General features: G+C 39.2%; 1 protein-coding gene across 4 annotated transcripts in view; it reads left to right on the top strand.

Moving 5' to 3' along the window:
• Positions 1-2,384: 2,384 nt before the first annotated feature.
• Positions 2,385-16,769, top strand: part of arhgap18 (Rho GTPase activating protein 18) — a 50,230-nt gene continuing 35,845 nt past the window's right edge. For 2 of the 4 annotated variants that reach the window (XM_079831114.1, XM_079831112.1), the window contains exons 1-2: positions 2,395-2,596; positions 5,159-5,233. In XM_079831114.1, coding sequence (XP_079687240.1) covers positions 2,409-2,596; positions 5,159-5,233 — 263 coding nt within the window. In that variant the 5' untranslated portion in view covers positions 2,395-2,408. Of the gene's footprint in view, positions 2,597-5,158; positions 5,234-16,769 lie in introns of all 4 variants that reach the window. The other 2 variants (XM_079831113.1, XM_079831115.1) reach the window with 1 other exon arrangement.

Below are 16,769 nucleotides of genomic sequence, written 5' to 3'. Positions count from 1 at the left end.
CAGTCCTAAACCTTGTGGAAAGCCTTACCAGAAGAGCTGAAGCTGTTAGAGCTGCAAAGGGTAAACACACTGGCTTTTGTTGGTGTAGAAATTACACAGTTCACCTATGGCAGTTAATGCTGAATTATTAATTAGTCAATATTTTGATTGCGTCACACACCATATGGGCATCTTGAAAAAAATCATTAGCCTACTTATTTGTAAAGGTAACACCAATGCAACTGCAGTTCTCAATGTTCATTAGTAGCTATTGTGAATCGGTCAGATAATAGATCCGCTATAAAAATAAACATTTCTTCTGTTTTCCTCACACATGACAGCTTGCAGACGCTCATACAGTGACAGACATGCTGAACAAACAGCCCTGATGGTAATGGAAACGTGCGATTGTGTTGTGAAGAGCGTTAAGGAACTAAACTGAATAAATAATGGCCTCCAGTGTGTACCTGTACCTCCACTCTCAGCTCGGCCTAAACACCGCCATTAGAGCGCCTGAGCTTCACCGCGGGACGCTTTTCAGGAAGGAGGATGTAATTTAATCTTGACCGTACGGGGCACATTGTTGACACACAAAAGGCAAATTACAGGCAAATGGAAAAAACGTCAAACCTTCGAACAAAACGCTCACATGTTTCCGCTTTAGGTTTGTATTGCGTCAACAAATCTTCTGATGTGACATATGTACAACAATAACATCCGCTAAAGTATATTTCTGACTGGGAAACCCATAACAGGTGTGTCTAAGTGACCATTTAAGTGACCATTTTGTGTCTACAGAGTACGGACGGCCTTATTTTCCAATGTATCTCATTTATTAACAGAACAGTGTGTTATTAGAAGTGCCATTATTAATTAACGGAACCAAGGTCATTAAATTAACACACATCAGCTGAGCTGAGCTGAGGTAAATCACTGGGGATCAATAGATGCCTTGTGCAACAGTATATAAACATGATTCAATCTCTGAGGGACTGACTGAAGTACTGTCTAATTTAAAACGGCGTCATAGTTGGGTACACTTCTATAGCGGTGAATGAGACACTACATTAAAGGCTACGTTTTAGTGGCGTTTTACGTTTAGTCCACCGCTCACCGCTCCCTTTCGAAGCACGTAGAGAAGCTACGGTGGCCGACACAGGACAAATATGTCTTCATCTGAGACCGCAAAGAGCTCGCGCTCTGTAGAGAAGTTTGTCGCTTTAGAGCTACTGTAGAGACAAAACAAAATGGCGGCTTCACTGTAAGGCGACCCGCGGTGTGTGTAGATAGAAACGGCTCATTCTAAGGTAATAAAAACATAACGGTTCATAATGTAAGGTCTTTATACACCACTGAAACATAGTTATTTATATTATATTGCATTTCTGCCAATACATGCTCATAAATACTACACACTGCACCTTTAAACATGTATTTTTGTGTTCCCATTGGCTGAGAAAGCAATAGAAAAACTCCACAATAGTGTTTTCACAACTTAGTGAATAGTGAGATTGATAAGGGCACACTCTAAAAAATGCTGGGTTAAAAATAACCCAAGTTGGGTTGAAAATGGACTAACCCAGCAATTGGGTTGTTTTAACCCAGCGGTTGGGTTAAATGTTTGCTTAAAACAACCCAATTGCTGGTATAAAACAACCCAATCGCCGGGTTAAAACAATCCAATTGCTGGGTTAGTCCATTTTCAACCCAACTTGGGTTATTTTTAATCCAGCATTTTTAGAGTGCAGTTGTATTAGAAACAAACACCCTCACAGCAGAATTAACTAGTTTTTTTTATAATTTGGTAAATGTAATATAATACCAAGTATAGTCTTATAAATGTACAAACATAAAAAAAAAAAAAAAAAAATATATATATATATATATATATATATATATATATTTTTTTTTTCCTCTATTATATTGATGTTTATTATCATCATTAATATTATTATTAATGTTCACGTATAATTATTTATGTTCATATATGTATTGTTATTTATGTTCATATATTCCTAGCTTTGGCAATATTGTACAAATTACATTCATGCCAATAAAGCAATTTTTTAATTTTAATTTTAATTATATATATATATATATATATATATATATATATATATATATATATATATATATATAAAAAACGGCAGAATTAACGATCGTTAAAACGGTTAAAACGCGTCATCACAGTCTACTACGCTGAAGCCGTATCTTTATGTGTACGTACTACGTAACGTAACTTTATTAATATTCATGAGTCAAGCCCTCACCCCTCTGACCATAACAAACGCTACTGTCGCTTTAACAATGTCTGCATTTAAGCCAATCAGGTGGGTATGCGTGACATAACGTGATTAATATTCATAAGACTAGTCTATGATTGGTCATGTCGCCGCCCAAGGGGCGGAGCTTTATGACTCTGATTATTCATGTTGTTAGGAGAGAGTCGAGCGGCGGCTGTTCGTCCGAAGTTACACCGAAACTTCCCTAAAAATGTGGCACTGAAGATGAGTCGACCGCAGGACGAGCAGGGTGTCGTGTTGACCGCTTACACCAGCAACACTGAAGCCGTGCTGGCTGTCGGCTGTAAAGAACCGACGGAGTTTCCCGGAGCGAGGTGAGGGATCGCATGAGCGCATTCATTTATTACCCAGAGCAGTGTGCACTATTTATGGCAACTGTATCTAGGGCTGTGTCTCTAAACCTAGGGAGGTGGGCGTCATATGTGTGCGCGACATCATGCTGACTAGCTGTGGATTACACTAGAAGATGGACAGATCTGCGAGATGTTGTGGAAGAGTGTGTTGAGTTATGTGTAGTGTCCTATGGTCAGGTCTACTTGTTTGGGAGCTTGTTCTGTCGCTTTTACTACAGGCTGTTGTGTGTTTTAAGTAGTTGACACACCGATATATCTTCTTGTTGGCAGTTTGCAGGTTGAATAAATATACATTACTTACACCATCAAGACAACCAAACAATTCTATTTTCGTTTTTTTATATTAACAGTGCAAATATTATAGTTATATTTATTAAAACAAAGTATATTTCTCATCATTTTTATATTTATTTTAAAATAAATGTGTATTCATGTGTATTTTATTTGCTATGTATGAAATATATCTATATTAAACTTTTATGAGGGATGAATGCACTTTTTTGTGCTTCAAAATCTCACCCCCCATTATAACGCTGGGAAGAGCCAGGATATTTTTTAATATAACTTTTTTTTTCTCTTTAAAGGCACAGTATGTAATTTTCTGTCTTTTGCTCGACTCAAAGGCGTGTCTTGACTCTTGAGTGGGCGGAGCTTTTATTCTGCCGCGAGCGCTTCCGCTTCTTCCCCTCATGCGTGTGTGTGTGTGTGTAACGCAGCGCTGTTTGATCATATCACACACATGTGAGTGTGTTAAAGTGATGTTGTAAAGCTACTATGAGACACTTGTTCACACTGCAGTGAGCGAGATAGGCGGTAAATCAACAACAGCAGATTTACACAATAAGTGTTGAGCTGAAGAACAATGAGGAGTTTGTGTCCATCAATGATCCAAACAGTGGCTAATAAAACACATCAGATATTAAAGCGCTTCTAGTGTTGCCATGGTTACTACTAGAGCTGCACGATTAATCGAAATCGAACCGCAATCGCGATTTGGGTTATGTGCGACCCTCTGGCTTCCAGTATGAATTATACATTTCTTCTTCTTATTTTTTACCCAAAAGTTTGACAATCCATATGTTTTTCTTCAATGTACTGGAGTTTTAATCCCCACAGGGGATGCACAAGAGGCTCATATTTCATATTAAAGACATAGACTTTAAGAAATTGATATCACAGATAAAAAGCACAGATTTTTATAATAATATTTTTTTTTACAATAAATCCTTAGACCTTTCTAATGATTTTTAGTCATAGGCTGTCTGCATACTAACCGGTAATCCATCATTTTTTTTGTAAAAAGTTTTCTAGTAAAATATAATTATTATACTGTTATATTTATTCTTAAATGCTTTTTTTAAATGTGTAATATTGAAAATGTTAATTTAATAGTAATTTATCTTATAAAGCAATAATAATAATAATCATAATAATAATTATTAGCCATTTTAATATATAAACACAAAATGTTATATACACACTTTTCATTTGTAAAAATAAAAACATAATAATAATAATCGCATTTTAAATCACAATTTTAACCAGAATAATCGCAATTAGATATTTTCCCCAAATCCTGCAGCCCTAGTTACTACACAATAACACCGGAGGGTGAAGCGAGATGATGTCACTGATAGGCGATGCAGGGGGCGTGTCCTGGTTAAAATCACTGTCGAGTCCGTATCGTAAAAGTCTGTAAATGCTGAAACTGCGGCCAGAATCCACAGTGAAATGTAGCGAACACAAATAAATAATGCTCAGCTGAGACATTCACACTGATGAGAATAAATCAGCTCATTCCCAGCATTAGGATCCTCTGGAAGGGAATGTTATTAGTGTCCGTTCGTCTCTCCTCGTCATCTCACTAACACTCCAGTGGGCGGGGCATCTCACTAACACTCCAGTGGGCGGGGCATCTCACTAACACTCCAGTGGGCGGGGCCAGAGTTGTGATGATGAAGTGGGCGTTGATCTTCTTCTGCAGAGGCGGTGTTTCTCCATCTATTACAGGCTCATTCACAACCAGTCGCTCTCTGGGCTTGGGGACAATAAAAGTTGTTTTTGGACTAACAAGGTTGTGAAATTTACGGGATATTCTTATAGTCTGATGACCTATTATGTGTCAAAAGAAAATGTGATTTCTCAATTCATGACTCCTTTAATTTCATAATTCGGTTGCACTAGTTTTTCCTCTCTATAGTGCCGTATATCAGAGAATCGCTTCTCAAACAAGAACAGATGTAGGCGGGGCTTGAGTGTGTGTGTGTGTGGGGAATTGATTGGATGGTTGTGGTTTGCTATTGGCTGATCTCATGTGAGTGACAGGTGGCCCCGCCCTCATCATCAGAGAAGAAGAGATGAAGATATTCTGACTCAAGATTATGAACACAATAATGATGTGCATATGATAAATACTGCAATATTCGATACATTTTTGGTTTTGATTTGATGGTGATGCGTCTGTGCTCCTCCTGGCGGGATGCGGTGAATCGGACGCTGGCTGTTGTGTGTGTGTGTCCTCAGGTGGAGCTCAGGTGTCTTCCTCGCTGAACTCCCTCATGGATTGAGCCGGCCGGATCACAGCGGCCTGAGGACGAGGTTTCTGTGTGTGTGTGTGTGTGTGTGTGTGTGTGCCAACTGGCCTTTGGCTGTTTGCTTGAGCATCTGCTTTTTGCTGGTTGTTTGCAGACGGAGCATCTGCTTTTTAGTTTCCCATTTAGTTTCAGCATGAAAGCATGTTTAAAAAAAGAAGTTTCTATATTTGGATCTAACAGAAGATTGTTTGGGAGAATGACATGTCTGTCATATTTCAGCTCAGAATTAAAGGCACAATATGTAAGATATTAGCATTAAAATATCCACTAGATCAGTGTTATATGTTTTGTTGACTTGTGTACATTATCCCAAATGTTTCCAAGAATGTTTAAATCACGCTCACATGTGTGTGATATGATAAAGCAGCGCTGCGTTACACACACACACACACACACACACACACACACACACACACACACACACACACACACACACACACACACACACACACACACACACACACACACACACACACACACACGCATGAGCGGAAGAAGGACAGAATGTAAAATACCAGCATCTGACGTTAAACCCATATTGAACCTGTACATTTACAAGAAATGGCAAATGGAATGGAACGAATGTGTAGATAACAAATTATATGAGGTGAATCCAGTTTTAAATCAAGGAGTTATTAGTTATTATTTTGAAAATAGATATGACCAGGTTGTATATACGAGATGCCGAATTGGAAATTCAAGACTCACTCATTCATAATTATTGAACGGGGAAGAGAAACCGGTTTGTGATCTGTGTAAGAATTGCATGAGTGTGAAACATATTTTAATAGAATGTCCTTTTTTAAATAATATTATTTTTTATTCAGAAAACACATTAATGGACATTTTTAAAAAGGTTTCTCCTGGAGTAATTTTAGAATTTCTGTCAAATATTAAATTGAAAGATTCTATGTAATTGGTGTTATTATTGCTGTTGTTGTTATTGGTATATATGCCTGATTTTGTATAGTGATTGTTTTTAGGACAAAATTGTTAAATTACTGTAAACAATGTATTAAAGTTATACTGCTGATTGCCATGAATATAGCCATTGTTGCTGATATGGCATTAAATCATAAATAAATAAATAAATGAGCGGAAGAAGCGGAAGCGTTCGCGGCAGAATAAAAGCTCCGCCCACACAAGAGTCAAGACACGCCTTTGAGTTGAAGAAGAGACGGAGATATGATTTTTCATACTGTTTTGTTTTGTGGCATTATTGTCATTATTATTATTATTATTATTATTTATTTTTCTACCAAAATTGATTGATTTAATTTCATGCATCATTCAGCTGAGCTCACTTATGCTAAAGGTGTTGTATGTCATTTTTTTAACTGTACTAAAGCACTGAAATACCGTAATATGTTTGCAGATATTTAGGAATCACGCTAAGTTGAAAAAAAAAAGAAACGCCACAACACACCAAAATAAAAGTCCAACTCTAAACCTCTGCCGGGCAGCATTTTGTGTGCCAAAAACTTATTTTGATTACATTTTAAAGGATGAATTAAATTGTTAATGTTTTATGTGGTCATTTGATTACCACCATTTTTGATAATAAATGTGAATTAAGTCATAAATAAAAAATCCAGAGAAATTAAAATAGACAACACGACCCTCTACGCCATTGGCTCGTAAATTTTTTTGTTTAGCGACTGATACTTTATATATATAAATTCCACCAAATGTATCAATATCTTTGTAAAATGGCACAGCTTTTTAAATATCCGAACATACACGCTTAACATCAGTCAATCAAGCATTATTATTATTATTATGTGTTATGATATTATGATAATCAAGCACTATTCAATGATAGCACTTTAGTAATTAGAACTAAAACTGTTGGTAAGCATGCATGTATTAATGCATATTTGTCATTTAACTCAACTTTGGACTGGTGGTGGTGCTTAAGATATTGTTGGTGTTTCTGTAAAAAATAGATAATAGTAATTATATTATATTATTAAAAGATAATAATGCTACTAATTCTACTACTTAATAACAATATACAACGTACTAAGGATTGATGAGCTGCTGGGTTCATGAATATTAATCACGTTGACAGCATTCGCTCAAACTGATTTGCTGAAATCAAAACAGGGACAGGAAAAGATGAGCGCCAGCCAATGAGATGACACTATCTGAAAGCTCCTGTATGTGAACCTTTTGCAGATAAATACAAATGCATTTTTGTTTACTATTGACACAAATCAATAGTAAATCATACTCAACTATTATAGTAAACAACTTTTCCTAATTAGGCCTACTCTGTATACATTTTATGATGAATAGTATCATTAGTTATACATAATGTTTAAAATGCTTCTTGTGTTCATATATTTCATTACAAAATGGCTTAAGTACACTACCCTTCCTGAAATACAATTAATATAGTCATCATTCATTGATTTCATGTTAAAATAATATACAAATTCACTACCCTCTTTGAAATACAATAATCAGTCAAAAAGAATCATCAGATTAATCTGGAAAAATAATCGTTAGATTAGCCGACTAATCGGGAAAATAATCGCTAGACTAGTCGACAGGAAAAATAGTCGTTAGATTAGCTGACTAATCAGAGAAAAAAAATAATCGTTAGATTAGTCGGCAGGAAAAATAAGCGTTAGATTAGACGACAGAAAAAAAATCTTTAGATTAGTCGACAGAAAAAATAATCGTTAGATCAGGCGACAGGAAAAATAATCGCTAGATTAGTCGACAGGGAAAAATTATCGCTAGATTAGTCGACAGGAAAAAAATAATCGTTAGATTAGTCGACAGGAAAAATAATCGTTAGTTGCAGCTCCATGTGTGTGTATACACTCATAATGTGTTTGAATGTGGGCATCTCTCTACTGAAGGTAAACCGTGAGGGTGTGTGTTGTGTGTTTGATGGTTTGACCTGCGTCTGACATGGTAAACATCGCTTGCCTTCCCATCCCATGTGGCTGTATCATCCCATAATGAATATTTCATTCCCAGTGCGCTGCATGCTCTGTGTGTGATGGGCAGGGTCTCTGTTCCATTGACAGATCACCACAGATCTGCTGCTGGTTTGAGCAACACACACACAGCTGAGAGTATGAGCTTGTTTCCTGTGCAGATCAGTTCTTAGCTTTAAATTCTTCCTGCAGGAAGAAACTGAAGTAGGCAGGAAATATTTCCACTCATGCTGAGACATGTAAACTCAGAGAGAGTTTAACGCCGAGTCGATCAGCCGTGTTTGGGCATTCGATGTGCAGATGTGATAAACTATACACTCGTCTTCCCACATCATTCCTGAATCGCTCCTAATGCATCGCGGTTTCCTCAGATCACGCTCCGACTCCTGAGCTTTTTGAGCCGTTCCCATGGAGACCCACAGGATCAGGAAGCCCAACTCAGCCTGAATCACACACTAAAATCATGCTCTACACATGGCAAAACTCACACACACACACACACACATGCACAGAAGTGCAAAGGACTATGAACCAGTGTTCATTTTGACAACATCTTTTGACTAAAATACCATTTAGTTTTAGTCATATTTGGTCACCTGAATTGTTTTTAGTTTGAGTCGACTCAAATCTAATGCGTTTAGTTCATGTGAAACGGCTCATAGCTTCTGTATATTTGTTGTTTTGTAGTGAGACGTGATGAAAGAGAAACGCAGGTTCTATATTATCGGGCCCTATGATTTCCGTGATGCAGAAAACATGGACAGAATCACAGAATCCAGTCATAAAAACGGAATTTTCTACATAATGCTGAATTTCATGAGATGGCAAATTTTTGATGAATAATTTTTCCTACATTTTAAAATTTTTTGGCGGCCGCCAAAGCCTTATTTGATCAGTTATTGTGATTTATGAATGATGTACAGAGAACAATCAGAGCTCCTCACACGCTCTCTGTCTTCAAAATAAGCATTCTCAGCTTTCTAATATTTCACATATTACGTTAATCAAAATGTCGGAAGACCGAATCCATGTTGCACGTGGCGCTATCAGACGATGTTTTCCTTGAATTCCCGCTGGGTGTGAATTGCGCTCAAAAAACGTTGACTCTTCTCTGACCAGCTGACATAAAGCATACTTTCAATAAACGGGAAACAAATCCTGTCCGGTTATGAAGTGTTTTCTGTGTGTTGACAAATCTTTCGTGATGTTCTGACAGACGAGATTCACACACAACGCGTCTGCTAATGTCCGATTCGCCACCTAATGACTCCTTTGAACCGAATCATTTTAACGACTGGTTAGAACAACTGATCTGTCCAACACTGAACTCACCAATCAGTTTAATCATTTACTCAGAACATCTGAAATGAGAACACAAGTGTGCTTACACAATTCAGCAAGAGTGGGTGTAAGAGTTAGTTTTAATTATCCACAGTCTTTCAGCTTATTTATGTTCACAATGTGTAGTAAAATAAATAGCCTATAAATCACTTAGTTTAGACTGGAGTGAGGTGAACCCAGAACACAGTTGTTATTAGCTAGCTGATCATTTTATGTATATGGCATGTATATGTAATTTGTATATGGCAGAAACTTAGGCTATTTGTTCATTTTTTTAAATACTACTTTTTAATATTGATATGATTATATACCAAAACAATTATCTGTAAATAATGTAAAAATAAGGTATCAAAATAAGATAAGCAAAAATTACAAACTTTCTTTGAATTTTTTAAAAATTTATTGTCAGTATTGCGCTTGCAGATCACATGGGTAGGGTACTTTTTTACTGTGTGTGTGTGTGTGTGTGTGTGTGTATGGATGACCATGTCTTTCAGCCACCACCGAAGACCATTTTTGACCCAGGAAAAACCCTGTATAAGTCAGTACACTTAAATCAAATCCTGATATGGACTAGTGTCTGTGAATATTAAACCACAAAAGACTATTTAAATACGAATCCTGCGTGCTTCTGTGTGTGTGAGTGAATGCTGCAGACGCGCGATTACACACACACACACACGCTTGTAGTTCATAGTGCATAACCAAGGTTACCCAGATAAAATAAAAATTCAAACTCAATTTAATGTTGAAAGTAACATACTAACAATGAACAATACTTCCACAGCATTTATTGACCGTAGCTAATGTTACAAATGGGATCTTATTGTAGTGTTACAGTTTCATACAAATCCAAACAGTCTGCTTTAGAAGGAGATTATCTAATAAAAAACAAATGCGTTTCTGCTTTATGTTTCTGTCGGCAGCATTATGATACAGTTTGCGTTCTCTAATTTTATATATTCAACATTTGGGTCGGACTTGCGTGTGTTTTTATCACATTGTTTTAACAGCTTGAGGTTCTGCTAATGTTAGCGTCCTCAGCCTTGTCGACAAACACACACACTGCTGTTCTTTACCTGTAATGCAGCATCTAGTCAAGAAAGGAATTACTTTATAATGATTTGGCAACAAGTACTGTAGTGTTCAGTATTCAAACCGTTTCGCTGTCATGTTTTAAACGCGCATCTGATGTGTCAGCGCTCTCTGTGCAGCGTGTGCTTTCCTTCTTGTAGCGAGCAGACTCGCGTGTGAATATAAACACAAGGTGTCATTGAGTTTTTTCGCCTCTAGAGGCCGCTGTCGTGCTATATACTGCCAGCAGACCCTTCTCAGCCGCTCCAGCAACGCGGACGCATCATGGAAAAACTATTGGTGTGGATTTTTGCCGATAACCGATTGTTCCACCATTCAACTATCTGTGCCGATTAATCGGCAAAAACGATGAATCGGTCGACCTCTAGTATTGTGGAAGAAATAGTCAATTTAATTTTTACAATATTCATCTCAGGGTTCGTACAACCTTTTGAGAGTGAAAATCAAGCACGTTTCAAGTGTTTCAGACTTTCTCCAGCACTTCAAAGCTCTAAATATTATCCAATTTTAATATTTTTAGTGTGATGATTTGTAAAACTAAAAGTGTAAAGGTGCTTGCCACTTTATGGCAAAAAAAACAAACAAACAAAAAAAACACTATAACCAGTAGGTGGTGGCATAGGAGCACTTATTTGACTTAACTTAATGTATGGAAAAAAGTAGGAAGTCTCATGAAAAACTAAAACTTTTCTTCATATTGTGACTGGATTACACAGAAAACAAGTAAAGAGTGCTCCTTTTAGTTCAGTATGATACTACAAAAGAACAATAGTACATTTAATAAGAGTGGAATATTACAATTTTCCTTATAAAAATGAGATTTTTGCACATTATTGTTAATAAAAGTTATTCTGCATAACAATTCAAGCTCAGCGCCTCACTGTTAAATTTCCAATAAACAAACATGTACTATTATTAGTAACTGCACTTATTAACATAGCAATAGTAATTTTATGATTAAATTAACTTTGATAAATTTTCCGCTGGTGCCACTGCTCTCAGATGTTAGTCTGGAGCCCTGTATTATCAAAGTGTTTATTAGGAATACAGTGGACATTAGTAGATTTGGTTAGCGTGTTGATTTACGGTGTGCGCCCCTAAATTTTCTGGTTGTGCCTCTAAAATTTTCTGTTGCTCCTAGTGAAAAAAGTTAGTCTGGAGCCCTGACCTGGGGCCAGTTGCATAAACTAAACCATTATGTTAAGACAGTGTCTTAATATCTAGTATGAGCCACTAGCCGTTAGGCATTCAGTCTTACTTATCGTATCAAATTAGGCCAGTCTATGTTTTTATGTAACTGATTTTAAAAAATGATGAACAGTCTTAAAGGGTTAGTTCACCCAAAAATGAAAATTGTGTCATTAATGACTGACCCTCATGTCGTTGGACACCCGTCAGACCTCCGTTCATCTTCAGACACAAATGAAGATATTTTAGTGTAAATCTGATGCTCTGAAAGGCCTCCATTGGCTCAACTTTACACTCTCAAGACCCTTAAAAGACACTAAAGACTAAAGTTACAAAGTCCATCTCACTACAGCGGCTCTACAATAACTTTATGAATCGGCGACAATAGTTTTTGTGCGCAAAAAACCCCTAAATAACGACTTATATAGTGATGACGATTTCAAAACACGGCATCATGAAGCTTCAAAGCGTTATGAATCAGTGAGTCGAATGATGATTCGGATCGCGTGTCAAACTGCTGAAATTTGGCGATCCAAACCGCTGAATCGACTCACTGATTCATAACGCTTCAAACCGCTGAATCGACTCACTGATTCATAACGCTTCAAACCGCTGAATCGACTCACTGATTCATAACGCTTCAAACCGCTGAATCGACTCACTGATTCATAACGCTTCAAACCGCTGAATCGACTCACTGATTCATAACGCTTCGAAGCTTCATGAAGCCGTGTTTTGAAATCGTCATCACTATATAAGTCGTTATTTAGGGTTTTTTTGCGCACAAAAACTATTGTCGCCGATTCATAAAGTTATTGTAGAGCCGCTGTAGTGAGATGGACTTTGTAACTTTAGTCTTTAGTGTCTTTTAAGGGTCTTGAGAGTGTAAAGTGCATTGAGCCAATGGAGGCCTTTCAGAGCATCAGATTTACACTAAAATATCTTCATTTGTGTCTGAAGATGAACGGAGGTCTGACGGGTGTCCAACCACATGAGGGTAAGTCATTAATGACAGAATTTTCATTTTTGGGTGAACTAACCCTTTAAAGAAAAAAATGTATATCTAACTTGTAAGACTAGTCTTAACGGTTTATGCAACCGGTCCCAGGTCATCTCATCAGACATCATCGGATAGAGATATATCCCATCATAGAATCCCATCACCTGTACATGCTCTATTGTTTCCCTCTGAAAAGCATCACACTGGTGTTTCTCTTCAAGCTCATGTTTAAACACGCCATGGGCTCTGTGGCCGCATTCCTCCGGGACACTCCTGCTCCTCATAGGAACGCTCACACTCCGCGAGGACACACACAATGCGTGAGTGTTTTGTCTGCTATAGACTGCCTCTTTTGTTTGTGTATGCAAAACAAGAACCCGGTGACGACTGACCCTTTTGTTCTCTTTCTGTTTTAGTCGTTTCTGTCTGACCTTTAGCGACCCCTGAGAGAAGAGCTCACGCCCCCCCGGTCCCCTCGACACCAACCCTCGGTTAATAGCTAAACCATCAGCGTTTTGGGCAGAGTTTACGCCCCTTTCATGTGAGATCTGTGCAGTGAATGATTTCTGATGATTTGTAGCTGTTTTCATGGCTGCAAATGCAAATCAGCTCAACCAACGGATAGAGGAAGTGTGATTGGTTAGAGTAAATGTTTGATTTGTTCTGGCTGGACGGTGGATGAAGCGTTAGCTGCTATGCTAGTGTACTCTTAAAAGTTGTCAAAGCATTCATTATGAATGGAAACAAACCGTCTTTCTCTTCGGAGAGTACAGACCAAAATCCAATCACGCTCAATCAAACTCTTTCTCCCGTCTAATCATGTCCTTCTCCCTGAAACTGACCAGGAAACAAGCCAATCATGTTTCATGGCTATGATGTATGAGTTATTTTAAATAATGGTGAAACCCTTTGATTTGTCATTTAAGACAGACTCCGCCCACACTCTCTTCTGATTGGCTGTGAGTTTTGATTGATTTGGTTGCGAGTGCGTTTGCATAGAGACTCCGCCCACACTCTCTTCTGATTGGCTGTAAGTTTTGATTGATTTGGTTGCGAGTGCGTTTGCAGAGACTCCGCCCACACACTCTTCTGATTGGCTGTAAGTTTTGATTGATTTGGTTGCGAGTGCGTTTGCAGAGAGACTCCGCCCACACTCTCTTCTGATTGGCTGTGAGTTTTGATTGATTTGGTTGCGAGTGCAGTGCATTTGCAGAGAGACTCCGCCCACACGCTCTTCTGATTGGCTGTGAGTTTTGATTGATTTGGTTGCGAGTGCAGTGCATTTGCAGAGAGACTCCGCCCACACGCTTTTCTGATTGGCTGTGAGTTTTGATTGATTAGGTTGCGAGTGCGTTTGCAGAGAGACTCCGCCCACACGCTCTTCTGATTGGCTGTGAGTTTTGATTGATTTGGTTGCGAGTGCGTTTGCAGAGAGACTCCGCCCACACGCTCTTCTGATTGGCTGTGAGTTTTGATTGATTTGGTTACAAGTGCGTTTGCAGAGAGACTCCGCCCACACTCTCTTCTGATTGGCTGTGAGTTTTGATTGATTTGGTTGCAAGTGCGTTTGCAGAGAGACTCCGCCCACACTCTCTTCTGATTGGCTGTAAGTTTTGATTGATTTGGTTGCGAGTGCAGTGCTTTGAAGAGAGACTCCGCCCATACGCTCTTCTGATTGGCTGTGAGTTTTGATTGATTTGGTTGCGACTGTGCTTGCAGAGAGACTCCGCCCACACTCTCTTCTGATTGGCTGTGAGTTTTGATTGATTTGGTTACAAGTGCGTTTGCAGAGACTCCGCCCACACTTTCTTCTGATTGGCTGTGAGTTTTGATTGATTTGGTTACAAGTGCGTTTGCAGAGAGACTCCGCCCACACACTCTTCTGATTGGCTGTGAGTTTTGATTGATTTGGTTGCAAGTGCGTTTGCAGAGAGACTCCACCCACACCCTCTTCTGATTGGCTGTGAGTTTTGATTGATTTGGTTGCAAGTGCGTTTGCAGAGAGACTCCGCCCACACACTCTTCTGATTGGCTGTGAGTTTTGATTGATTTGGTTGCGAGTGCAGTGCATTTGCAGAGAGACTCCGCCCACACGCTCTTCTGATTGGCTGTGAGTATTGATTGATTAGGTTGCGAGTGCGTTTGCAGAGAGACTCCGCCCACACACTCTTCTGATTGGCTGTGAGTTTTGATTGATTTGGTTGCGAGTGCGTTTGCAGAGAGACTCCGCCCACACGCTCTTCTGATTGGCTGTGAGTTTTGATTGATTTGGTTGCGAGTGCGTTTGCAGAGAGACTCCGCCCACACCCTCTTCTGATTGGCTGTGAGTTTTGATTGATTAGGTTGCGAGTGCGTTTGCAGAGAGACTCCGCCCACACGCTCTTCTGATTGGCTGTGAGTTTTGATTGATTTGGTTGCGAGTGCGTTTGCAGAGAGACTCCGCCCACACGCTCTTCTGATTGGCTGTGAGTTTTGATTGATTTGGTTGCGAGTGCGTTTGCAGAGAGACTCCGCCCACACACTCTTCTGATTGGCTGTGAGTTTTGATTGATTAGGTTGCGAGTGCGTTTGCAGAGAGACTCCGCCCACACACTCTTCTGATTGGCTGTGAGTTTTGATTGATTTGGTTGCGAGTGCGTTTGCAGAGAGACTCCGCCCACACACTCTTCTGATTGGCTGTGAGTTTTGATTGATTAGGTTGCGAGTGCGTTTGCAGAGAGACTCCGCCCACACACTCTTCTGATTGGCTGTGAGTTTTGATTGATTAGGTTGCGAGTGCGTTTGCAGAGAGACTCCGCCCACACTCTCTTCTGATTGGCTGTGAGTTTTGATTGATTTGGTTGCGAGTGCGTTTGCAGAGAGACTCCGCCCAGTTGATGGACCATTGACTTCAATAGCATGAAAGTCAGTGGGGTCAATCAGCTGTTCGGTTACCCATTTTCTTCAAAATATCATCTTTTGTGTTTATTAATTGTGCTATGTGGTGCCGGCAGAAGCACAGAATCACATGACGCTGGACCTGTGCCACGAATGCTCAGCTGCAGGTTCAGTCGTGACCCAGAAACTGGAGCGTTAGTTTCTGCTTGATCACAGAACACGGCAGCAGTGAAGAGAGCTGAGCTTTCGTCCGTTCATCCAGCCCAACAATCAGCCTCACAATAGCATCTTTATTTCCTTGTTTTTGTGACTTCCTGTCTTGATCCCGTTGGCAGGATAAGCAGCGGGAGCTCTTCATTCCTGCTGTGTCATGCATCCAATGAGGAGACTCAAGCAGAGTCATATTCCACACACTCCTGAAGCGTTTCCCCCTGAAGACCGGTCCCAAGTTCTGGGGCGATCCGGTTTAGTCCGGTTTAGTCTGGTTTAGTCCGGTTTAGTCCGGTTTAGTCTGGTTTAGTCCGGTTTAGTCCGGTTTAGTCTGGTTTAGTCCGGTTCCGTCCGGAAGGGCCTCTTGAAGTCCACTTACAGTGCAAAGCTAGTCAAGGCTTCTCACACCAAAATGTATGATTTTGCCTCTAAAAGATTTCACACATTCATATTAAAGTGAAATCTGAAGCGCAAATAGAAATGCAACAACTAATCAACAAAATGGATGATAATCGGATTTGATGATCGAATAATCACGACTTCACTCCGCCAGTCACGCCGTGAATAAACCATTTCTACAGACAACCATCAAAATAATGGAAGAAATAATGGGCAGATGAATGGATTGATTATAAAACAATCGTTTATTGAAGCCCTTGTGCTTCACAAAAAATGAATTGAGTCTGCGGAGCCGTATTGACATTATGGTCACACTTTAGTTTAGGGTCCAATTCTAACTATTAACTACGACTTTTGACTCAATAAACTTGTTGTAGTTGTCAAGTATCGGGTTAGCGGTGTGTGTGATGTGTATCGTCTATGATAATGTTGGGATTGTTGTTTTAAAGATGTGCGATTTGACATTATCGAGTATTCCC

The sequence above is a fragment of the Gobio gobio genome, assembly GCF_949357685.1.
Source record: "Gobio gobio genome assembly, chromosome: 12".
NCBI classification, from domain to species: Eukaryota; Metazoa; Chordata; class Actinopteri; order Cypriniformes; family Gobionidae; genus Gobio; species Gobio gobio.
This window is presented reverse-complemented; position numbering and strand designations above follow the sequence as displayed.